Genomic DNA, 26,364 nt, shown 5'->3' on the forward strand with positions numbered 1-26,364 from the left:
ACACAAAGCTGATCTTGTCCTTTGCCATGAAATCTAGGAAAGTATGTTGTTAAGAGGGAGAGGGATGTTCCAAGATAGGAGATTATGAAAAATGAATGAAATACTGGAATCAATGGCACAGAACACATTATTTTTCATATGGTAAAAGCATTAAGAATGTGAAGAATCTACATGTGCTCTGGAGTTACTCTGTTAGAAACCAGGCATATTTTTCCTGTAATAATTCCACTGTAACACCCAGACTTGTTATGGCCATTAGCATCAAACATTTCAAAAACAGGTGTCTGAAAGGTGCCTTTTAGGCATTAAATAAAACAACCTGATCTTTGGAGGCGGTCAGACTGAAGGTGGAGGGAGGCAGCTTGTTCCAGCATGGGCAGGGATGGATGCAGATGGCCTGGTGGTGGGGCTGTAACCTGGGCTGATGTGGCTGGAGGGCTGGTGGCCCAGTTCTGTCACCACAAAGAGCCCCACAGGAGCACAGACAGGATCTGCAGTGAACCCCTTTGCCTCCAACTTCCTTGTGAAGGGCTGGAGCAGACTCTACAATGCTTTCCTCAGGCTGTGCAAGGCCAGGGTCTACCAGGGATTCCAGCATTGCCATGACAAAAATAGTGATTTTTGGTTCTCAGCACTGTGTTTTCTACCCCTCACTGTGCTCACTGCTGTGGAGAGGGGAGATGGGACCAGCCTGTCCCAGCAGCTCTGCCTGCACAGGGCAGGTCAGAGTCCCATGGATGGGGCAGGCAGGGTCCCCAGGCGTGGGACAGGCTCCAGTGACACAGGGCAGGCTGGGATGGGGAGCAGTAGCACAGAGGGCAGACAGGGAACAGAGCGGTGCCTCTGCTTGCTGCCACCAGAAGGGTGGTAGGCCAAGAAGAGCCAACCCGTCTCTGCTCCCAGATTAATTTCCCAGATAAAGCTGCATCTCTCCACCACCCAGGAAGAGCAGGGAGGGTCCCTTTTACAGCAGTTGGGAAAGAAATGGCTGTTTTATCAGCCTGAGCACAGAAAGGCATTGTTTCACATTGTTTTCCTGTGAATGCTGGGAGAGTCAGAGGTGGCAGCACACTGGGGGAGGAAAGGAGAGGACAAGGTCAGAAGCAACGCCCAGCAGAACTCTGTCAGACTTGGCTTTGGCTTCTCACAGACCCTGGCCAGGAAGGCAGGGACAGGCCACTTGCCAGCCCTCTTCTCCCCAGCAGCCTGACCCACAGCTCTGGCTCTAGGGATATCCAGGAACTAGGGCCCTGCCTTAGCATCTAACTCCCCAAATTCAGCAGAACCAAAGCAAGCCCTTGCGTCTCTGGGGAACATGATACACCAGATATCAGATTTCTTCCTTACAGCTTCACTGATCTTTCAAGTTACTCCTTCTATTGCAGTGAACTGGAAGTAATTCCAAGAAGGGGTACAGCATGTTGCTGAATTGGTATCCACTTGTCACAGCAATGCTTATTTAAGTGTGACATGCCACTTGCATGTTACTGCCCTTTCCTGGGGACATCTTTAATATTCATATCACTGAGAAGATACTTTGTACACACGCAGAATAAAATTGGTCTGTGTAACTGTTCATTCACGTTCCTGTCCAACCCCAGGCAGTACAGCACATCACCCACAAAAGATGTACTCAAACACCAAATCTGCACCATGAACTACCTGGCACACCTTCCTGGAGAAAAAATTTTCTGTGACTTCCTATTTAATAGTTAAGCTCCAAGTGAAGCAACGAAAAGGGGGTCATAGACAGAGAAATACACATTTCTTTCTATATTACTCTATGATAGAAACGTTTCATTACATTTTTTTTTACCTCACTGGGAAAAGAAAGGAACAGGAGTAGGCTGTTTTTCCCAATGACTTTCCCAGATTCAAGTGAAGGTGTCTTAAGACTTTACTGCAAATTCCCCCAAAACAGATGAGAGGGTTTCTTGAAAGGGTGGGAACCAAAGATCAGCAGAATTTTTCTGTGTTCTGCTTTCTTCCTACAGAAGGATTCACACAGGTGAATATGTCATTCCTCTAAGGAGAAGATTAAACTCAAACCTTCTACATCTTGAAACTAAAGGGGAAAGGAAGTTCTGAAGCACACCAGCTATTACATTATTTGACAACTCTCATCCCAGAGCCTGCCTCTCATCTTCCTACAAACAGTTCCTCTAACACAAGGAAGACAAAGTACAGTTTACCTTTCCTCCATCCTGTATTGGTCATTTGACTTCATTTTTTCTGCCTGGCTATTCAACACCTTTCACAGAGGAATATGCAGTTCTGGCCCTGTGAAAAGTGTCTGAGACAGTGTATTTGTAAAGCCTCCCCTTATAAAACACTCTGTTAACTCTCACTGTTCATGACTTTACAAAGTAGGGTCATTTTTCCTAATGCATAGAGAGTCCATCTGGACTTCAGCATATCAAACAACAAAGGGGGGGGGGGGGGGGGCTAATAATCTACATGTGGCCATTACACTTTAGTCTTGAACTGCAAGCCATGAGCCCATAATGTGATCACATTTTTTGCTCAATCCAACTGTCATCTTTTCTCCATAGTATGGCATAAAAAGAAGAGGACAAAAGTTGTGTTCAGGCAGAAGAGAACCAAAGTACACCCTGAAAATGCTTTTGGAGGAGAAGTATTCCATAGAGTTATTTTGCTGTTTCAGAGTAGAAGCATTTATTATATATATATTTCGCACTATCAAATAATCTAGAATTGTGTTGTAAATGCAAAGATCTTAGATTAAACAGCATTTAATTTAATGCACTTTTGGATAAACAGCTTCTTTTCCAATTTATCAACATTTAAACATCTGCTTTGCCTGTAGTAACCTCCAGAAATGTCCCACAAGCTACATAAATGAGCCATCCAAAAATAAGACAGCAAGTCTCTGTTTAAACAACTCATGCACACAAGAATTTACTCATTCTTCCAGTAGACCACAGATTTAAGAGATGATGACACTTTGAAGGTGAACTGCTGCAACCTGTTATAACTTCTAATATTTTTCTGCACATGAATACTAACATCTTTTATTTCTTTAAATCTCCATGAATTTGTTTCTTCTCACTGTTGTAAAAGAGCTTTATATGGGACTCTTCTGGTAAATTAATTAACTGTGAGAATTTAGTCAATCCTTTATACCACTACAGAAGTAGTTATCTTGGAAATAACCAAGGTAAAAGAGTTACAAGAAAGCACTACATGAAGTAATTAAATCCTTCTCAACTCTGCTTTAAATAACTGGCTTGATGAAACTGGCTTCCGTGGTGTCAAATTAAAATGGGAAACTCCAACAGAAGAGCTCAGAAATCCCAGTTTTCATCTCTTGTAGATCCAAATTTGCTGCAGTTAATGTTCCAAAGGTAATGGAACAATTTCCTTCAACAAAACCAGGATATCTGTTTTAAGTACCCAACATTTTCTGATAAAGTACAGAGATATCCCAGTTCAGCCTTGGACTGCAAAATTGAAGAATTGAGATGGGAAGAGAGATTCACTTTTACTTCTGACATTGTCACTATCCCTTTCAATCTTTCCCCTGATTTATGCTTAAACTTGCATTGTCCTGAGGTTATGACAGTGCTGCTTCGAGGAAATTTCCATAAAGTCATGACACAAGAGATGTTTTCTTTGCTCTCAGCACACTCCACTAGGGATTAAAGCAACAACAGTGCTGAGATGGTGGGTTTGGTGCCTGCAGGGTCCTCAACCTGCTCCTGAATGAGTCAGGATGGGGAGTCTCATGTGCCACAGTGCAGAGATGAAAAAGACCTCTCTCCTCAGCAGCTCCAAGGCCAAGAGCTCCTCTGTCTGCCCAGAGCTGACACCTCTGCAGGCAGGCTGACTGAACACACTGCCCTGTGCTTGCTGCGGCCTGGCTCTCAGGCACTTGGCATCAGCATGTGGGTAACATATACAACAGAGCAGCCTACACCTTATTTATTTTATCATGCCTGGAAGAGAATGAATTCAGACCTATCTCTACAATCCCAAAAATACTCTTTCTCACAGAAGCAAGCCCATACTGTTTACGGGTGTAAACTCTAAGTCCTACACAACAAGGTAGGGGATACGATTCTGCCATTAGGTACATCACCCTTCAGGTATCCATAACAACCTTGTAACAACTCAATCCCAAATGAAGCAGGAAAAGAGCACCTCAACATGGATAACTCCTTGTTTAGTTTAGTATGGTTTAAACAGTGTTTGCTTTCAAAGTTCACGAGATTATTATAAAGCTAAATTAAAGCTTAGAGCATTTTCTGTTTGTAGAACTCAAACCCAATTCTTAATATTGCATGCAATTTGCATGAATTCCTTTTGATATTTACAATTACTTTTAGAAAGTCACACTTCCTCAAGGTTAAAAAAAGCCACAACCCATAAAGACAGCTTTCAAAATTATTCTTTCAGTGTCATGTGACTAATACACACCATGCTGAATTTTAAGATCATGTATTCATTTGGAACTGCAATTATGCAAATCTTGTTTTCTTCATTGTTAATATATTCTGGGACCAGGATTAAAACACCTGGTGCAAAACTCCCTTTTAAGGAGCTGCAGAACTATCTGTGGAGTTTCTCTTTATCCATTCACAAACAAACACTCTTGTGCATATCTGCGCAGCTGAGTGAACAGCTGAGATGCCCAGAAGACAGAAAATTGTACAAACATAAAAGTTTTTGGTGTCCTTCCTTATTTTCAATTCCTATAATGAACTTTGTAGAATTTTCAATCTGTAAATGGACTAAAATTGGCAAATTTCCTTAAAATAATTTCCTAAATGTAATAATGACGGCTTGAAATGAAATTTCAGATACCTGCAACTTTCTCTCGGAAACAGATACATAAAAATCCATTTTCACTGACTTTACATCGTAATATGCCCTATCTCGTACTCTTATGTCATAACTACCAAGCTATGAGCCTGTAATTTTTGTGGGTGGCTGTTTTTCTTTATATTCTTCCATTTTTTCCCCACCAGTGGATCTCATGACCCACTTTTTTTTCTGGCCAAGCATGGTAAGCAGCAACTAATTATTGAGCAAGCTGCTTAGATAGAGGGAAAGCCTAGGGTCTCTATGAAGCTCTGTATCTTCCCAGTGGTTAAGGCAATCAGCAGTTACCTTTGGCCTCTGTGAGCTCAGCATTTTCCAGCTATTCATCTTCACTTCCCTAAAGAGCTCTATAAAAGTTAACAGCACAAACAATACGCTAGAGATTAACGCAGCTCATATAAACACATAGCAACCACCTGGCAGTGCAACGATTTTTCTCTCCCAGGGCAAGGTCTAAGGCAGGAGAAGCCTTCACAGACCCTTGTATAAATTTGGTCCTTAAAAAAACAGGAGAAATCATTGTCATCATTGCCATCACACTGAAGTTAACAACAGTCAGGTCACCAACTACTTGTGATGCTGGAAAAATTATTGGGAATGGTATTCATGTTTTGATTTCTTCCCTGGGACAGACTTGCTTTTCTCAGCAGTTCCCCCTCAAGGAAGATTATTGTAAACAACTGTCCTATTTTTATGCAAATTCATATCTTACAGGAGATAAGACAGTAATGATAAATTCTTCCCATTTCCTAACACTAGATGAGAAAAACTTCACTCCATAAAGAACCAAAATTGTAATATCAGAGTGTCATTCTTAACAGGGATGAAATATATTCCCTTATTAGCAGGAACAGAACATCATTTGTTCTTGTAACATGATCTGGCTGTCTGCAAAGAAAAATCCCAGTTAATCATTTTATTTTATTATATTTTTTCCAATGACTGAAATTTACACAAATGGAAATAACTAGGGATTCATCATGGGTTGACAATACTTTCAAATTAATAATGGATGGTGTCACATCTCCCCTAAATTACTAAGTACCTTGACAGACAGCTAATAAACACTGCAGCCGGGTGCAGCAGCCTGCTACACATTACATTGTCCCCTGAGTCTTAAACGACAAAGGATGTGCAGATTAGGAACGTTTCTCATTTGCATAAATTACGCCCCAGCTCTGCCTTACCTTGTCTCCTTGTCCTTGGGCATGGTGGGTGAGCCATAGCCAAAAGCCTGCTTGTCCACGGGGGAGGGCATTGCCTCGGCCATGCCCACAGCACTCCGCGCTTTCGCATCCACAAACACGGGCGCTCCCGGCTCCTTTTTGAAGGACTGGCGGCTGGGGGAAGACCTGTCAGGCTGGATGGTGTGGGCGGGAATGTGAGGGCCATGGTGAGGATGAATATCGATCATTCTCATGTCAGCCACCCTGTGGGGTGAGGCTGGAGGTGTTTTAGAGCCGAGAGTGGGCAAATGGCTCTCCGGGTACTTCCGTGACTTTTGTCTGTACAAGGACTGCTCCAGCATTTCGGGCTGCATGGAGGGGTTGCAGTAAGTGCTCGATGACCTCATGGCACTGCGATGGTAGGTGACAATGTGATCGGGGACATCGAGTGGGTGTCCGGGGTGCGGTGCAGCCACACTCATCCTCCCCTCGTGAAACAAGTAGGGGTCACCGTACAAGCCTTCATTTCTCATCAGGGTAAGGTTTTTGTTACTCATGTCCTCATCTGGCTTCACGTCCCGTCTCTCCAGAATGGCGCTCGGGCTGGGCGATATGGAGCGCGAGGCTGGCACGCTGGACAGCCGGTCCCTGGGGATGGTGGCATTGCCTGGCACGCCCATGGGCCGGCCCCCACCATAGGGAATCCTGGATGGAGAGGGAGGCATGGAGTGGGGCACCGGGGTGGAGGGGGGAGAGCTGGGCATCGCGTGCAGAGGGTGTGTGGCAGATCCAGGGCGGGAACCACTTGGGCCATCTCGTCCTGTATAAGCAATTTCCCTCTGCATCTGGAAAGAGAAGGAAAAACACCTCAGATACAAAATCACTGAATGAGCAAAATATGATGTGGGTTGTCTACAGAAAATTAGGAAATAAAAACAAACCCTCGAGACAAAATAATTTTACATCTGCATAAATAAAACACTTTGGGACCTCAGTGCCTAACAAAAACAACAACTATAAATAGCAATAAAATGGGCTGTATGTTAAAGGAATATGAGAGGTTTAAAAATGCTTTTACTTATGCAAATATAATCTCACCCTAATCTGATATTCACAGCTACTGAAGCTGAAATCAGGGGTTGTGATGCCAGGTGTTCCACATACATGTAGCCAGTGACAGACTTACACAGTTTATTGATCAGACACACAGACTAGAATTCATTGATTCCAAAGCAGGATAAAAATGCTAATGCTCTGGCATCACAAACATACCTGAAGTTCTTAGACAAGAAAAAGAAATTTTACAACTAATTAGCCATTTTCTTCAGTGCAGGATTTAAGCTTCTGCTAACGACTTGATGTGGTCTTTATTACATAGAGGACACACAAAGCACAGTAGAAAAACACACATTGACTACAACACAGTCAACTTATATGAAAACAGTCTGATCATATGTAACATGTGCCATTGCAAAGATAAGACTGATTCAGAGGGTTTGTGGAGCACATGCTCAGAAAGTCATTGAACATTTTATCATAGTTTTGCAAGCAGCAGCAGCAAGGAATGAGCAAGCAAGGAAAAGAAAAGGGAAACTTCCAAAACAAACGTATTAGTGTTTTGTTAAGAGAGGCTTGGCAAAAATCTGCAATGGACACGTGTGCTTTTAAGAGTGTAGAACCTCACTGTGCCCAGCCATGACCTATCTGGATGGCTGAACGCTGTCAACGACAGACAGGGGAAATTCTCCCTCTAGAAAGCATCATGTGCCTGCTCTGGTGCCCTTGGGGTAAGGTGGATGAAGAGGGATATGAAAAAGTCAGCTGAGGACTAACTGCATAAGAAAAAAATTATAATTTCTAAAATTCATGCTGACAATTTAATCTTCCCTCTCCAGCACCTCCAAGGGATTGTAGAAAACTGTGTATCACCAAGCCTGACTCCACATTCCTAAAGTTACAGAGCACAAAATAATGTGGATATTGCTGATCTGAAATCTACACAATTTTTCTCCCCTCTCACTCCTGGCTTTGATAATGTGACTGGATTAATTGTAGACACAGTGATCCATGGTAGATGAAGCAAGAGATTATTCCTGCCCCATCACGGGTTTTTCCACTGGTAAGGGAATTGCAGTGTCAGTACATAAACAATAGCTGTTCTTATCACAGCAGGTTCTGCACTCAGGAATTAGAAATGACGTTCCCCAGGGCCAGAGATCAACAGTCTGGAGTATCACATATTAGCAAGAAGAAAGGAGATAACCTGATTGTGGCCACAGCAATAATAAATAAGTGTAACAGAACAAAGGTGTGTACTGAGATAGGTCACAAGTGAGCCAGACAAAAATTATTAAGTCAAACAGGAACGTGGTATAATTTTTTCATTTACACAGAGAATAAGTCTAGTCTGGAATTTTAAATAAGATATAATTAAAATATAACTAAACAGTATTAATGACTTTATAAGAGGGAATTCCACACAGTTTTCTATTGGCATGAAGAACCACTGCAACATACTAAACTATATTGTGCCTACTGACTCTGGCCCTGGGCCAGCAGAACAAAATGACTCCTACTGACTTGAGCAGTTTTGGGATCATGTCTTCAGGGACAGGCAGATACAGATATTTTACACCAAGAGAAGAACCCAGATAAAGAAAATTCTCCTACATTTCTACTGTACAAGCTACACAATATCCTGTTTAGTTGCTTCACATAAAGCTACAACAAATGGAATAGTATCTGTGAAAGAAAACACAGCCACTAGGATATGCTGGGTTGCAGTGAGAGGAAAATTCCAATGTTACGGAATTTTGTTATGGAGAGGAGAAAATTTCCATGGGAAGATTTGAAAGCAGCGGGTTTAATTTCCCCTAACTTCTGGACTTCATATTCCTGTATATGTTCATTCATTACTCATAAGTCAAAGCAATCTGTCAAAGAAAAATTCCCATTTTCCACCATAACACCATTTAGATGGAGTACTTTAAGATGGAAAATAATTTGAATATGGGACTGAGCTATTGCTCAAAATCTTGTGTCTGAGTCCTGTTGTATGTAACATTATTCACTTTTGCTTTAAAGTAGTGCTTGGAGTACAGAGCCTCAATCAAGACTCCCTTGGGCTGGGCAGGGCACAAACACCTGGGCACCCAACCCCTTTCTGAGAAGTTCACCTGCTATTTTAAGCCAGGACTCAGGCCCTGGGTAGAGTGTACCAATGGGGAGACTGCTGGAGCCAGAGAGTCCAGGGTGCTCAGGAAAGATTCACTGGGCATGTGGGCTGGGCAGGGACCGGAGCTGGTTAGCAGGAGCCAGGCAGCTTTACCCGGTGGACTACAGTGTCTTCTGCCACATGGTTGGTATGTCTTCTCTTTCCACTTTTCTCTCTCCTCCAGACTCTTTGCTAATAGTAAGTTTAAAAATGGGAAGGATGGTCTTTTCTTGCTTCTCATCTGTAACTCTTTGGTGTGGTAGTCTAGGCACACCTAAGACGTACAGATGAGAAGCAAGAAAAGACCATCTTTTATATTTTTCTTTTCACCACTCTCTTATATATAGCCCACTTTCTGTGCTGTTTTTCATCTTCTCTCCTCCACCAAAAAAAACCCCATGTTGCTCAATGAAACCCCATACTCTTCTACATAGGCTGTCTTGAGCCACATGTTCCTGGACTTTGCATGACTCAGGGACAGAGAAAGAGGATATTGGGTTTATCTGAGCCTATAAATGCTGGGTGCTGTCCCACACAACTGCTTTGAGGGCAAAAGGAATATTTTTTAGTGCAAGCACAGGATCATATACTTTTCAACTGCAGCCATGTCATATGTTTACCTGAGGGTGGAGATTCCTTTAGCACATAGCTCTTCCTTGTTCCTACTGCCTATAGACCTTACATCCTTGAAATGGAAACTTGCCTAACCAATCCTTAGGTTAAAATATGGTAAACAACTAGCAACCATTTCTGTATAAAACATTTGAGGGAAAATCACATCACTGAGAATCTTTCCCTTTCTGCAGTAAAAAAGAACATATCATGTTTAAACACCTGCTGTGGAGGTTTTTGGTCAGTCGAACAAGACTTAAGTCTAAAAGATACAGATTTTGCTGATTTTTTTTTTAAACTGAGTCTCTATATGCTAAAGAGTCAATGTTCTATAAAACCAGTTATGTTCTTTATTTCAAAGCCTGTTGGCACCCTGAGCAACTTGCTATCTTGAAAATGTCTATATGCACAAAGTCAGCAAACCAGCAATCCATCCACCCAGGTAGGCAGAAGGAGCCTTGCTCTTGGTGGCTGCACAGAGGACAAGCAGAGCCAGTGTCTCTGCAGCCAGGGCTCTCAGAGCTGTGCCTGCATGCACCAGGGCAGTGCCACCAGGGCAGTGCCACCCAGCAGGGCAGTGCCAGCCGGCACCCATCACCGAGCTGCCACTGAGTCACCGGCACAGCACCAATGCTCCCACTCGCTGTGCAGCTGGATACCAGACACAGCCTGACTCAAGCCTTTATCTGCTACGATCTCAACGTGAAACTCGGGCAAAGGGAAAAGTAGGCCAAGTTTCTGACCTGGCAGCCCTTCCCTCTGCTCTCCTAGGCCTCCTCTACATCACCAGAGAACACAGCAACTGGCTTTGCCCCAAGATTTTCAGCCTGCCGAAATACCTACACTGAACATGTTCCCAAGGTGAAGGTTATCACCCTCTTGGAGACACTGGGGAGTTCCCAACAGCCTCCATTAATCACCTCTCAGCCATGTGAAGCTATCATTTTCCTTACTCTCCTTTTGACACCCTGTACTTCCCCAAGGAAAGTGCTCCTATGCTCTGCAAGCTGGCTCACCCAACAGTAAACACAAGACACCTGCAAAGAATTTTATTGAGACCTTGCAGTCTATGATGAAAAAGCTACTACTAAGTACTGATACAATACTGATAAACTAAACTGTAGAGAGATCTTTTATGAAAATTGCTCAACAGAAAAAAAGGCCTCTAAAAGTAAGGCAATCCTTTACTTTTCCACTTGAGGAAAGACTTAATGAAAGAACCCTCAATCCAACAACAATAGAATCCATCAGTTTGTTCTCTCTTCATAAAAATAAACTGACAACTTCACTGTACTAGTTGTCCAAACTCCTCAGCTTCACAATTAGTTGCACTATATGATTACAATCCTGTCATGACTGATCTTTCATTCCAGTTGGACTTGGAGAGCTGAAAGCACAAATCCACTTTTGAAAAAAAAAATTTTTCAAATTTTTTAATATTTGAAAATATTCTTAATTTTTCTAAAATAAGATAATTTACAATAAGAAAAAATACATTTGAAAACTGCAGAATTGGTAAATAGTTAAATAAGAATTTTAAGTATCTGTACCAAAACTATCTGTCTGAAGACAAATCAGACATCACTGAGAGGCTGTCACACTTGTCTCTTCTTCCTTTCTCATAGAATGCCTTCTAGCACCTATAAACTTCCCCATTCTATTGGGTAATTACAGAAAAAAAAATCATGCTGGTTGCAGTTGTGGGTCCTTCACTAACCAATATCATATTTGAAAACTTCAAACACATTAGCATAATTTTTAGCTGTTTCTGATCAGAAGCTTTTCAACGATATGTACTTTCAGCAGACATCTCTAATCCAAGAGAGCTGAAACATTTCAGAAAAGTATCAGTAATGACGAAAGTTGAAAAAAAACCACCCACCAGACTTCAGTCAACGGTGATGTTATTTCTTACCAGACATCCCTGAGGTGCTCTAGAGCTTTCCAGATTCATAGATCTGGGTCAACTTGGTCATAGTCTGATCTGGGGTAGGGACCCCAACTCTTCCATGTTCTCTTCTGCAGGGTGGGTATTTGGGGTTACCACGCAGTGAGACGTGCTGGGGCTTCAATGGCCATCACTCCCTGGCAGTGCTTCCAGAACAGAAGTTTACTTGGCAATTTTGGCTAAGAATGGGCCCTCTGATGCCCAGTAAAATGATTTCAGACCATGAAACCACTGACCTTGCCTATGTTGGAACCTGGCCTCAGTTGAATCTGGCCCCACAGTACAAGGTTCTAGGAGCTGCCAGGGTTCACAATTGTTTTTTATTATGGGAACCACATACTGGTAAAATAAAACTGATTTCAAACGCTCAAACTTCCAATGAATGGGGAAGTGTAAGACCCAGCTAGCTGTTCTTAACATGTCTCATATATTTCTATTATTTTTTCCTGGCTAGTTTCCCAGAAAAGGAGTTGCAGAGCTCCCCAAGAAATCTCAACATTTATAATTATCTTCCCAGTATTAGCATGCATATAGGTTTCAGTTCTTTCAGTCCTTTTGTATAGTTTGGTACATGCCCAGCTGTAAAAACCTCTGCATTATGGTGAAAGGAGACTTGAGATAAAAACTCAGAACATCTATGAAACAGGGACTTTCTACGGTCTGATTACTACTATGGTGGATATGTCAAGAGAATAACTGGGTCTTTCTTCTTCATTTTATGCTCTTAATTCTATGGGTTTTTTTTTTTCCTTTGATGAACAGCAATACAACCAGTCAATAGAAGATGTTTCTTAGGATGAGCCTGTGATGGTTAGTGGTGGTGAAATCATCCAGTCCTCTAGTTTCTATGTTCACAGATTACTTTTTATTTTGGCCAGGTTCACCTAGCTAGAAGTTGACATGAACAAAATAGGAGAAGCAGAAAGTAATGCTCACTGTCTTAGAAGGTGGAATTTAGAGGATATTTTAGAGGAAAGGAGGCATTCTGACTGAAACATAATTAGGTGTTGTCACCATACTTCCCAATATCACTGTGACATCCAGTCCCTCTATCTTTCTCCCAGTTGTGCAGGTGTGCACAGAGGTTATGACAAAAGCACTATTTGATACTCAAAAGCAGAATTTCTAGGATACCATACTGTGGCTACCAATACATTGACTTGAAGCTCGGACACACCATCATTTCCCTTGCCATATCATCGAGCATCAAACACATTCTTAACATTATTTTCCCTTATTTTATACATATATGTTTAATATAAACTTGTGTATGAATCCAGTCCCTACAGTGATCCAAATGTTTTACCTCAAGGTATTTTACATGTCTCAGTATGTCCTTTTATATCCCTGACTACGTATAAGCTTAATTCATACCATATCCTAAAGCTCCCATGGGGAAAACAAAGAATACCTAGTTCACTTTTTACTGAACGTAAAACAGAACCATAAAATTCTAAGCTAACCACAAAACAAATGTAATGGTAACATCAAAAATAATGTTTGAGTGCTTCACCTGTGCATGCTGAAGATGGGTCATGCAAACAAGCAGAGAGCAGAGTTTGCAGACCAAATCCTACACAGTCTACTCTTTTGGACATAACTTCTTCAGCTATCCAGATCCTACCCTGAGTATTTGTTTTGACAATTTAAAATATTACCACTCTTACTACACTCTTAGACAACATTGTTGCCTACAGACCAATAAAACAATCTTTGATAAGATCTTTGCTTTGAAGTAATTAAAGTCACTTACTGTTTCTTAAGGAAATCTCCTGAATGGCTACAGCAGTGAGATGAACATTTGGTTCCACTTCTTCTAATAAAGCACTTTTTGTTTTCAGTCTTGAATATCAATCCTTGGTTTATAGTAAAATATTTTGTATATCCATGTCTTCTGCAAAAAGGTTTTGAAGCAGGGAAAATGTTCCTTTTTCCCTCTACACACACCAGGCCATCTTGCTTTATCCGGTCATCTAAGTAATGCTGTTTGAATAGACTGAAGTACTTTTCCACGTGACAAGCCTGCAATTTCTCCTCCCCTTCAAAATTAGTCACTAAATAACCTCCTTGACATGGCACCCAGTCACAAACTGTGCAACACTGTGATTCAGCCGCTCAATCATTTTTTAATGTGTGCCTATAAGATGCATAGAAAGAAACTAACATACTGGAGCGAACCACAAAGGAGACTCACAGAGGGGAAAGCCATAAATAAAATAGTGAGTAACCTCTGTTTCAGTAACACAGTGCACTTCAAAGGCAACACTATGAGACCTATACATATTCATTCCCCAACAGGTGAAACCTCCAACTATTTAGCAAACCCAGTAACAGAATTCTAGAAAAAAAAAATCAGCAAAATCAACCTGAGAAGCTTTTCACCTCCTCAGATTGGTAGTGCCACTGTAGAAGGAAGCACAAGCTCCTCCCGTGCAGGAGCTGTCTACTCATTAACCAGGCACCTGAGCCACCTGGATAACCTGAACTTTGGGGTCCCCATAAATCAATCCCATTGTTACCTCTGCAGCAAACCACAGAAGCCATTATGTTTGGTTTGATTTGTTTAGTGGGGGATTTTTTTGGTTTTTTTTTTTTTTTTTGTTTGGTTTTTTTTTTTTTTAAGAGGAAGTAATAGAAAAGGTAAATACATTTTCAAAAATTTGAACAGAAAGGATGCTTCGCTCCCTTCTATCCCCTCACACAAAAATACTATAGAACATGGAAATTGTCTCCTTAAAAAGACAGCATTTGCAGCCTAAAAGAGATGACACTTACATATCATAAGGGCAAATCTCATTATACAAACCGTTCCCAGTCCTGCAGTTATCTTCTGCTTTGGGGAGTTGGTTCTTTTGCTCTTGGTTTGGATTTTTGTCTGATTTTGCTATTGTGCAAGTAAAAAATTGTCTTTATCATCATAAATGGCATTCAAAGGAATAAAAATACAATTTAAGCATAGCTAATACTGCTGTACAGAATCAGCCCTAATGGGACATTACAAGAGCAGCATTTCTGTTTCACAGTACTGCTCTCAGTCTTTGCCACTAGTGAAAGAGGCATCATTCATTCCTGCTATGAAATGGCAATTTGACACTAAGCATTTGAGTAACAGGAGAAAGATCAGAGCAGAACTGGTAGCCAAAACTAAAAATCCAGGTGTTCTATCCCTTACTACCCCCAGCCCAGCATCAGAGAAGTCCTCCAGTTTTCTAGACAGCTGCTGTGAATTCTGATTTGTAATGCATGCCATAAATTTGTGTGCCATTATTGATCTTGACTAGAACTTTACAAAATTTATATGCAGTGTAATATACACAGGTTTTTCAGAAATGTAAAAAAAATCATTTTGTCTTAAATGCCTACTTTTCAGTTTCCATGTAAAATATTTTCAAATATTATTTTTATTAAATATTTGCACTTGCACTATAATAAAATATTACTATGGCACAGAAACAATGTTAAACCTATTTATTTTTATTTCAGATTTAATCAGTCAAGGATTGTTTCTTGCAGTGTAGGGGTAAAGCAGTATTTACCATTCAGGCATCTGGTTTATATTTGGCAGGTTTAACTAACCAGTCAAGCATCCCCTTTTAATGAATGGATGTATATACTTGACCTAGTTAGAAAGATGCTTAGGTTGGCAGACCAACCAGACTCAGAAACATCAAGAGTAAAAAAAAACCAAGCAAATTATCCTAAAATACTCTATTGCCACATGTGCTTCTCAGCAGTTGCAGAAAATATTATTCTATCCATGTTCTTCCTTACAGGCTAACAAACCCGAAGTGAGAAATTATTATGCTAACATGCAGGATAAAAAAGATGACTGTACTTTGCTAAGTTTCCCAGCAATGAATTGCAGGCTGATAGGCTGCACATTTTCAGTAATTGGACTCTAGCAAGATAAAGTATAGCCCAGAACATCAGACAGGGATATAACCAGCTCTCCATACACATGACATGATATTCATGTATGTCTGAGGTATACAAGAAGCTTTTTATTAGATGAATTAATCTGCTTTTAATTTTATAATATATCAGGCACAACATCGTAAGTATTGCAGCTATATCATTACCAAGGCTGTTATTTAATTTGTAGGTTCTAACAATGCATACAAACAATTCAAGCATCACTTTCCATTTCAATTACTTTATCAGAGCCCTCGAGCATTATCTAGTTTGCCATGTATTATTCCATGTACAATTACTTGCCGTATATTTGTTTATAAAGTACTGTACAGAAAAAGAACTTCTTTTCAGTTCAAGCCCCTGTGTAAGCCAATGGCATGCCCCTAAGAGACACAACACCCTGTGCTTCACTGAGACCAAGCCTGGAAGTCCAGGTTAATTTCAGACTTTAAAACCAATGTTAATGTCTATATTAATGATAGGCTCAAGTCACCACAGACCTGTAATGCCAGTCACTCTCCTTTCTTCTAAATCATTAACGATGTTGGTCTGGTGAACATTTCCATCAATTTGCTCATCACATCAATTTATTTTTTGCTTGTTTCCCTCATCTTGAAGCAAAAAAAAAATGCTAGAGGCCAAACATCAGTAGAACACACAATTATAAAGCCAGAAAATATTCTGAAGTCTCCTGTGGGGTATACACATGTGGCATAGACATAACTTATTGCTTGATTGTTGATCAAAGTTTTTTCTGCTCCTGATAACAGCTCTTTTGGTTCCTATTCCTTTAATATTACTTTAATGGATGGAAATAATTAAGTAGTTAATGCCTCATGGTGCTGCAAACAACTGTTTCCTTGACAGAAAACAGGTAAGCACTTTCTGGTGATTGCTGGTCACTAACTCAAGACCTGGTTTTGTTCTCAGCACTCCAGAACAAAGTGTGTGATGGAGTCAATGGGGTGACACCACCTCACCAGTTCTATCACCCTAGAAGTTGGCTGGCTTCTAATTTTGATCCAAGAAACAAACAGTTTGAGATGACAAAGACCAATCTGATGAGTTGTCTGCAGGATCTCCCAGCTCTGCTGGCTCTGATACACAAGACTCATGAAGGCAGCTGGGGAACTGCCCTCAGCATCTTCTCTCTGCTTAGGGTGGCACCATGACAAGGTCAATTTCTTCTACAAAAGGAGAGTGATGCTTAGCTTTGCCTCCAAACACTCAGCAGAGAAGAAAAAAATGTTCTCACCTCATCCTGATCCCAGTCTCAGTTGCTTCCCCGTGGCAAAAATGAGGGAGCAGAACACAGCCCCAGAGTTCTGTCCTTCACAAAGCCACCCAGGTGACACACACAGGCATCCAGCCAGGCTGTGCTGCTGCCACTGCACCCCATTCTGCTCTCCCTGACCCTGAAAAACTCTTTCAAATTGGCTTTAACTTTTTCACATCAGCTCTCCAGCCTACTGCCCATGTTTATACCTACAAGGATGTGTGCGCTGTTTCCTTGAAGACTGAAAATCCTACAGAAGCTCTTTGAATTTGAGAGGCCAAGCTAAACAAACAGGGAGGGAACAGAACAGTTCTGGCTGCCATACACATACTGGATTTGAGATTATGTGCAAACCACATTATCTTCTCCTAAACACGCATATTGTTTGGACTCCCTCTGTTTACTGGTTCCAAAGGCATCCAGTGAAACAGATATGCCTTGGAGTAAACACAAAACATAAAATTATCTTACGCTTATTTCAAACTCCCTAGTTCTTACAACACCCATGCAAACAAACAAACAAAAAGCCCTCTCACGTCCCAGAGCACATTACTACTGGCTAGAATACACCACTATAAAGGGGACAGCAGCTTCACTGCTGGCAAAGCAGCACTCTCACTAGAACAGCTGGAGTTTGCAGTGTGCACCAGCCTATGCACAAAGCCTTTGAACCAGCCCACAGATAGCATCTGAGCTCCCAAGAGAACAGTGTTGTCTTGTAACCTGTATATTAACATTATGTATACACACATACATATATGCTTTGCATAAAAGCAGTAATTTTTGGCCTATCCTTTGGTGATGGCAGATCAGTATAATCACTATAATCTGAAATTTTTGATTTTTAGGGATTAAAAAAGTTAAAGGCAAACAAAAGTGGGAAGTCATCTGCTGGAAACTCTATAAGCCTCTCAAAATTTTTTTTTAAGTTTACTAGAGCAAATATAGCCAACTCTCACTGGAGTTGCATGAAGAAGGTTCTGCAAAACTGAACTATTACGTCAGGTCTGCAGTCTGTCTCTCTACCCTGTAATTCAAACCTCATGCTTCCCCCTTGTTTCTGTCCTGATTTAGGCAAGGACATTTTCCTAGCTATAGGAAAGTATCACAGCATGTATTGCAGACATATGCATTAAGCACCTCTCAAAAAGTCAAGAAGCAATATTAATTGCTCTGGATTGAGGATTTGTCTCACCTAATGTTTCATTAAAAGAAAGTCAGCCAGACATCCTCCAGAGCCAGCTCATTCCCCTGGAGCTGGGTGGGACAAGCTGCCCTTTTGCATTCCCAACCTCTCACCACTGGCTGCAGTGGGCGGCAATTTTTACACTGATCTTATAAGGATTAGATTGTTTTAAAAATTCTTTATAGTGAGCCTGCCCATATGTCTTTTCATTTAGCTCACTTTCTGTTCTGTTTTTCATCCTACTTTTTTCCTTTTTCCCCCCCCTTTCTTTATAAGAAAGCTGAGATCCTATAATCCCAAGGACACTGATGGCTTCATTCCATCTGCTGCTTGCTGGTCCATGCAAGGGACATTGCTGTGATCTGCCTTGGAGAATCCAACTTGACCTGTGGTTCCTGTTTTATTGAATTAAAAATTAAGCATCTCTCTCCTGAAGCCAGCAATAAACATTATTTATTTCTCAGCAGAGCAATATGGAAGGACATTCATTTTCCTCTTCCTCTGTCCTACTATTAGTACACTTATTTATACCCAAACTTTCTAACTTTTTAAATGCAGAGAACTGAGTCTGTGGCATGAAATGTTCCCTTCTTAGTTCATAGGTAATGCAGAAATACTAATAAAAATAAGCAGGTCATATGTTGCAGATATTTTACTAACACATAACTCATGACTTGGACTAATGACTTTAAAGATCTTTTCCAACCTAAATGCCTCTGTGATTCCCTGAAACAGGGAAGAGAGGTAAAGAAGTATTATGTGGAAAGGTAATAGGGAATTCTCAGTGTAGAAATACAAAAGAAAGGAAAAAAGACAAAACAAAAAGGGAATGAGGCAGTGCAAAGAAGAGTAAAAAGGAGTTTGTGAAATATGAAAGAGAGTAATATTGGAGATGGAGTGCTGAAAAATTAATAGGGAAATAAGAAAGGGATAATAAATAAAAAAGGAAACAAAGACAATTAAGATGGGAAGAGAGGAATTGATGAGAAAAAGAGGAGTTAAAGAGATTCGCATATGACGAAAAAGTCAACAAAAAATTAAATGAAAGAGAAAAACAGAATAAGTAGAAAAACATGAATTAATGCAAATTTTCTTCAATGCTAGAAGATTTTGCATTAGTTCTTGTTATGACAATGCTGTAGCCTAGCATACTAGGCATGGCAGGGAGAGGGAAAGAGCAAGAAAGGAGAGAGAAGAGGGACAAGAAAGAACATCCAACATAAACTTATTTCATTTTGTTTTATATTCTGAGGCTTCATGGGTTTTTTGGCAGATGGGGTCAGACCATAAGGGTGGTTTTTAGGAAAGAAGTGAGCAGAGCACTTCAGGTAAATGCCAGCTGGAGTGACCCACTAATGCTTGAGGACATGGGCAAAGAAGGTGAGACCATCACTGGCCTTTGCAATTCACTCTCATATTCAAAACAAAAATATTTGAGATGCACTTTAAAGCTATAAATGGCTTTTGAAACCCAACATTTGCTTCAGCCATTACCACTGAAGATGTAGTTAAGGCTCCGAACAGCTTCATCTCCCTCAGACAGTGCAAGAAATAACAATTCTTTACAAGTGAGGCCTGAATGCAGTAGCTCTGAGATGCCCCAAGCAGTGGGCCTGCGTGCTGAGAGAGAGCGCTGAGCTGGCTGCTGCCCTCTGTGCATGTCGGCTTGTTAGTGGGGCACAACAGAAGCTCTGCTTTGACTGAACCAGCACCAAGCTCTGACAAGTGATGGGACATGTCATGTGTGTGTACATTCACACGTGCATGCAGCCCTTACTTCTCAGAAAACATTTTCCTTATCAATCCATTGTGTTATCAATTCCATCGTGTTATTAATCCCCTGATCACACAGACTTATGACCTCAAGAACACCTGCACATCAAGAGCTCTTTGGCAATCCTAATGTTCAATGGCCCTTCCCATTCCTAAACTGAGGTCACCTTTTTTTCAGGTGTAAAACGAGAACAAACAAAAAAATAAGAGGAAAGCAGTATCACTCTTCTTCCCATAAAATGTGAGCTTACAACATGCCACATCTTAAATACAGAGCCCATTCCTTGAGCTCTCTTTGGACTAGCCTGGTTGTACCTGTACTGAAGCTGCTGTCACAGATTAAGTGTCAATGAGAAAACCTTGACAACACACTGGCTGAAATCTGCTTGGAAGAGAATGGAGCAGAAGGCCACTTGGAGCTTGACCCAGAGCCATCCCATGAGAGCCTCCAGTCTAGCCACACTTTAGGCAAAGTGAGCAAAAAGATGGATGAGAGGCAGCACATTTTGCATTGGCCTGTCTGAAATCACAGTGCCTCTGTGTGAAAGTTTATTTCCCCAGCAGCATTTCATCTTTTGAGCTATCTCCCTTCTACCAGTCTGCACTGCTTTACTGCTGATTGGCAAGACAAACACCCAGATCACTTAACAGGCACTCATTTCTGCCTATTTATGTATTTAATTTCCTATGAACAAATGAAATGTGAGAGTTAAAAAAAATGTTTAGATTATCCAATTAAGCAGAGAGAAGTTAATAAATTTCTCATGCTTTATTTTCCTACGCTTCCTTATGTGCTATGCAGACAGAATGGTGAATGCACTAAGAAACCTCTTGGCATTTCAGCCAAGATTTTTCAGGGTGTTATCACAAATGACAAAAATATAAACACACTAAAACATAACACATTTCAATCCTAAAAAGGTTGGATTTACATAATTACATCATTGGTTTGCCAATATCCACATTTATCTCATCAGTATAGCATGGCCCACCCATCCCATAAGCTATTCAGATTGTTTGGATTGAATGTATAAAAGCTGTTACTGATCTATTTTTCTAAAGTTAACATTATGACAACCCTCATAACTAGTGCTGCATTCAAACCAATTGTTGCCTTTTCTTTCAAACCAACTGCTCCTTTCTTCTGATTTACCACTGATGCTTTTTATGGCAGAATTTTTTGAGAACAAACAGAGTCATGTAATTCATGAAAATGCAGAAAGCATTTCCTCCTCCCTCCCCATTCTCTTTGAAGAGACGAAGGACACCATGTACATAACATAGACAACCACCACCAATGAAGGGAGCCAAACCCTTCAGACCAATCCCTATTTCAGCATTTCCTTAGGGCACCACAGAACTGATGGGGTCATCTCTTTTTTTTCCAAAAAAGGAATAGTTTCAAAGATGTACAGTTCTGGTACAGATCAGCATTTTTATTTGGTTTAAATATGCTGTATATCAGATTTCTGCTATTTAAAAGAAAAATACTTTTAGTAGCTGCACTCATAAATCAAAATAAATGCATGGCTTTCTGACTCCGTGTATTAACTCAGCCTTATTTTTGTTCCATATTTGTATCTCTTCTCATTGCATTGAAAACAACTAAAACTGAACAATTTGATATAGTTAAATGAACTTAAAGAAAGTGTAACCCTTGGTCTCATCTTACATCACCAAACAACGGAACCAAAATAGAATTACTATTACAGATATATGAAATGTAAAAAAATGTAAAAAATATAGAAATATTATAAAACAGTACTGATAGTCAAAAGACATGGGCGGCATGTTTACACCTGTTTCTTCCAATACAGTGACATGGAAAATCAGAAAAAATAAGTTGCTGTGCTGAGTTTCAGAGTCAGCACTACTGGCAAGAGAAATGGTAATGAAAAATCTGACATTCAATTGCATTTTGCAATGCAAGTGTCCAAGCCACACCACAGCTCATAGCCTTAAGGTTGAACAGCATTTGCAGCTTTATGTCTTTTGAAAAGACAGAAGTGCTATCAGTGCATCAACTAAGAGTCTTAGATCACAAACTTCTTCCTACACTGTTTGAATCCTACATTTTCTTTTCCTTTTACTTCCTTCTATCCCAAAAATATCCAAATTGGTCAGCACGGCTGAAGTAAACAATCTAGTTTACCCAAAGGTCAAGCTATCTATAGCAAATATTAAGTGATACCTTTACCCAACACACCCATTCAGTCTTCTCACTTAGTCACATGGAATTCAAATTTGCAATGATGTAAGAAAGACATATATTCAGACAAAAAATAATTTCAGCATCACATCATTTCTCACGGAGTCCTATTGCGTGCTGATATTTGCAACTGTCTTGCTTTTGCCAGCTGAGGCTTTTTTTAACCCCAGATCTTAACCTGTATCCAAGGAAAGATATTTTTACTGCTCATATTTTCAGAAGACTGATTAGTTTTCCAGAGCTCTTAATAGAAAAAAAGTACAATCCAGCACGGAGAAGAATCAAGATCCTCAGATGTATAACGGTGTTTTCTTAAACACCAGGTAATGGTTCACTCCTCTTTGTTAAAAGGAAGATAGGGACAGAATTAATTCTCTTTAGTACTCATAAGGCTAATGACTAATAATATACTGATGTAAAGACTTAGTGGAAAGCAGAGAATCTGGGGCATGATCATGAGCTAACACATTTTGGATTTGTGGAAAACTTACTGAAAAGCTAAGGTTCTGCATGACAAGAAGAATGGCTTTTTTGAAGAAGAAATATTCTTGCTAACTTCACTTGGTTCTGGGAATTGTGGTAGCAAAATGCTCACCTTCAAGAAGTTATTTTTAACCCCTGGTCAAGTAACAGCTCATTTGGAAACCTACCTGGAAGTTATAAAGCTTGACTGGACTTTGACTTGTGTGGCTCCTGCAATTCAGATAAGCTACCTGGTTTACAAAAGAGGTAAAGAAGGGAGGTCACAGCCACAAGCATTTTTATCATCTATCAATGTGTTCAGGGAGCTCCTGCAACATCTGAGTCTGTCAAGTATTTAGGAATTTCAAGTAAGCAGTCAAATTAGTGCAAACTGTTCTATTAAAAGCAAGGAAAGCAGGGGGGAAAAAAACCAACAAAATTTCTAAAGAATTGGCACAAGGAAACATTATGTAAAAAGAGGTGGAGTAAGAATAAAACCAGAAACTAGTAGACAATAAAAAATGGACTCAAATCCAATCCTTATGTTTTTATTCAGGGCAAGCTCTCACTGAAGGCAGCAAAATCTTTGCCTGAGTACCTCAGATGTATGAGAGATAAATTTCTAGTTTTAATGAAGGGATGGGAAGACCTTCACCCAAAAGAGATAATATGTTGTCTGTGGGTAACTATATCAGCTGCAGGGTAAGCTCTCAGCAAACCTCAACATGAAAGGCAGACCAGCTTGAATACAGGCCTGCTAGTGGGAAATAAAGAACCCTCCCCCTAAAAATTCCACTCTCTGGAAGTTTCCAGGTAACTGGTTTGTGATATCTACCACATGACACTCCTCAGACTGACTGGGAGATTATTGCATGGGAGTGGCAAGCTCATGCTCCTTGAGCCCTTTCATATCAAGAACATGACACTTTCTTTCAACAGCAGTTTCACATAAACTTAAAATCCATCCTCATTATTTGAAAATCAAAGAAACTCTAAAAAAGTATCGTTTAAAATGTTGGTATAGTAATAGTATCTACAAGGTTATATTCCTTCTGCATACTTATATTCCTATACATACATATAATACTATTCCTAATGTTTGTGAAATAAATAAAATACACCAAAGCATAAAGCCATCATATTAAAAAAGCCACAGTGGAGTATCCATCCAACTGTTACAGAGGATCTGTATCTTTAAACAAAACAGCTTTGGGCTAGAAAACATTTGAGATTAATATACTGTTTTATGTGTAGCTAAAATAAAAATAACAGCTTTTTCCTTATGATTCTATCCTTTTTCTCCCTAATTTAATCATTGCACAGGAGTAGGTATTGTGTATCAAAGGACACATGAATGAAAGAGAACAGGTACATTTACAGTCTTTCATCACAGACTGATTTGATGCAGGTACTCCTCGGTATCTGCAGGTCTGTAGTTGCATAAATAATTGGTAACTACTGAAAGCCCACTCAAAGCAAAAGTAGTAAAATCTGTATCAGTAAAAAGAAAATCCAGAACATCAGAGACTTCTTTTATAAATTTTGTTCAGATCTCAGCAAGATTTGTAACAGTAAGTAGGAAAATAACTGTTCATGTCTATGTAAGTTTGAAAACAGACATAAAATCTAAGAGTAGAGGTTGATGGTTTAAAGAGCAATTAAATATTTATTTTCTCACACAGCTGAAGGACGAACAAACAATTTTCATTGTTCTGACTGAAATTCCCAGTTAATCTGAATATATGTTTTAGTTTGGAAAATAAAAAGAAAACTAAAAACAAGAAAAAAGGAATTATATATCCTTCATTATTTATAAGCATCATCTTACCTTACATGTCTTGGTGAGTTCTGTTTCTAGATGGCTTTGGCAGGTATTTTAATTCAGAATTAGTTTCAGCAATACATGCCATTACATCTGCTCTTTAAAATAAACTGCTTTTTCTCTTTTCGTCAGACCAAGTATGTGGCCTGAAAGAGCTGCAGCGTCTCTGCTCAAGAGATTTCATGGACACTCAGAGGCTTTCTTTCCACTGTATGAAAGTTAAATCTGAGTAAGGAAGGCATTTTTCCTGTCCCGGAAATCAGCATAACCAAAACCAATGCTGAGCTAATGAGAAATGTTTCTTCCATGTGTTCTGTTTGGCAGACACAGCGAGTCATATCGAGGAAACACGTGATGTTTATAAATACAATATGGCTTATGTTGTCATAACCTCTCAGTGACAAAAAGAGCACTAGAAAAAGCAGACAGCAAAACAGCAGGAGAGATGAGATTTGTATCATTTGGAAGGTCTCTATCAGATAATAGAGGTATTAGCAATTGCCTTTTCATTTTGTTTTTTTTTTTCTTTTTTCCCAAAAGGAAACAAAGTTTTAAAGTAATAGGATCAGAAAGGTAAAAACAAGGCAACTTATATAAATGCTGTCCTATAGGCATCTTAGCACTAAAATACAGTCACTCAATTTATTGTTTGAATTATTTTCCAATAAATACTTTTGTTCTAAATACTTCTATATAATGCAAAGAGCTCTTATTTTTTTTAGGTGTAGTATGCAATGTAAAGACATAACGGTGGCAGTGTTTGCATCTTTTATGTTTATTGATGTTAAGGTCATAAGCTACCCAATGAAAAGAACTTAAAGATGCTGGATGTATGTTTACAGGTACCTTAAGAACACAGAAGGATTATTCTGCTTTTATTATTTCGCTATCTTTTCTGCAAAGCAGCACTGAATTTTAGCCTCCTTGGAAGCCTCACATTTTTGGACAGTTGTTTAAGGGTTTCTAGTACTTATTGGGTAATTTTAAGTTCACACATTGCATCTAGCTCTAGAGAGTTAAGATGTTGGCAGCCTGCTAACCAGTCACTTTCAAGAGGAAAAATGAAAAGTTGGAGGTGTGCAATTTCAATAATAAAAGCTACTTAGCACAAGTTTACAGAAACTTAACAAATGTCTGTCTTGTTTTCCTATACAACTCATTTTAACTCCTCTCCTCTCCCCCTGGCAGCAAAAACCCCCATTGCTGTCAGGAACATTATTAACATTTTGCCACTCTAACTCCCACAAAATGTGGAATTTCCAGGTTCTCTGCACTGCCCCAGCTCAGCTCTGACTCAACTTGCACTAATTGTTCTTTCTTGGAGAAAAAGTCTCAAAAAAAATAAATTCCAAAACACCTCAAAGCATACCTCAAGACAACAACAACCACAACAAGCATTCTTTAGATATTCTGACCTCACCCAGCAGAGATCTTCTGCAAGTCAGACAATTAAGTAAAACCATGGTAGGTCTAGGACACTTCAAAATGAAGTGCACCTCACAGACTTTAGGGCAGGTGGATGGGAAGAAGAAAACTGCCAAGCAAAATAGCCACAAGTTTTTATGAAGTAAAAACTCCCTCCCAGTTCTCAAAATTGGCTGGTAGGTGAAGCCCAAAACCAACCACTGCATAAGCCAACATTATTAGAATCCAGCTGTGCCACCAGAAACACTGACTAGTTTCTGTAACAGAGAGGAGATTGTAACTTAAGTTTCTTTAGCCTTTAGCCACTCCAGAAAAGGAGGGTGTAGAAAATGAGGACAGAAAATATGCTATGCACATTCAGTGGGGGAATGTCTTCATCTCAACAGCCCAGCATGGAAGGAGCTATGTCCATTCACTCAGCACCATATAACACCCCACAGCCAGTTCCTGGCATCCACGTCCTGGCATTCAGTCTGTGCACCATGGCTGAGTGAGTGCCAGCCTGGGCCCTTCCCTT

The 26,364-nt window shown here is 40.0% G+C and overlaps 1 protein-coding gene across 6 annotated transcripts in view; it reads right to left on the reverse strand.

The window, feature by feature from the left end:
* KIAA1217 (KIAA1217 ortholog) overlaps positions 1–26,364 on the reverse strand; it is a 351,094-nt gene that overhangs the window by 43,081 nt on the left and 281,649 nt on the right. For all 6 annotated transcript variants that reach the window (XM_054273557.1, XM_054273555.1, XM_054273556.1 and 3 more), the window contains one exon: positions 6,030–6,853. In XM_054273557.1, the coding sequence (XP_054129532.1) occupies positions 6,030–6,853 (824 nt within the window). The remainder of the gene's footprint in view (positions 1–6,029; positions 6,854–26,364) is intronic.

The sequence above is a fragment of the Melozone crissalis genome, unplaced genomic scaffold (genome assembly GCF_028551555.1).
Source record: "Melozone crissalis strain CALT ecotype California unplaced genomic scaffold, PUWL_Pcris_2 ptg000016l_1, whole genome shotgun sequence".
Classification (NCBI taxonomy): domain Eukaryota; kingdom Metazoa; phylum Chordata; class Aves; order Passeriformes; family Passerellidae; genus Melozone; species Melozone crissalis.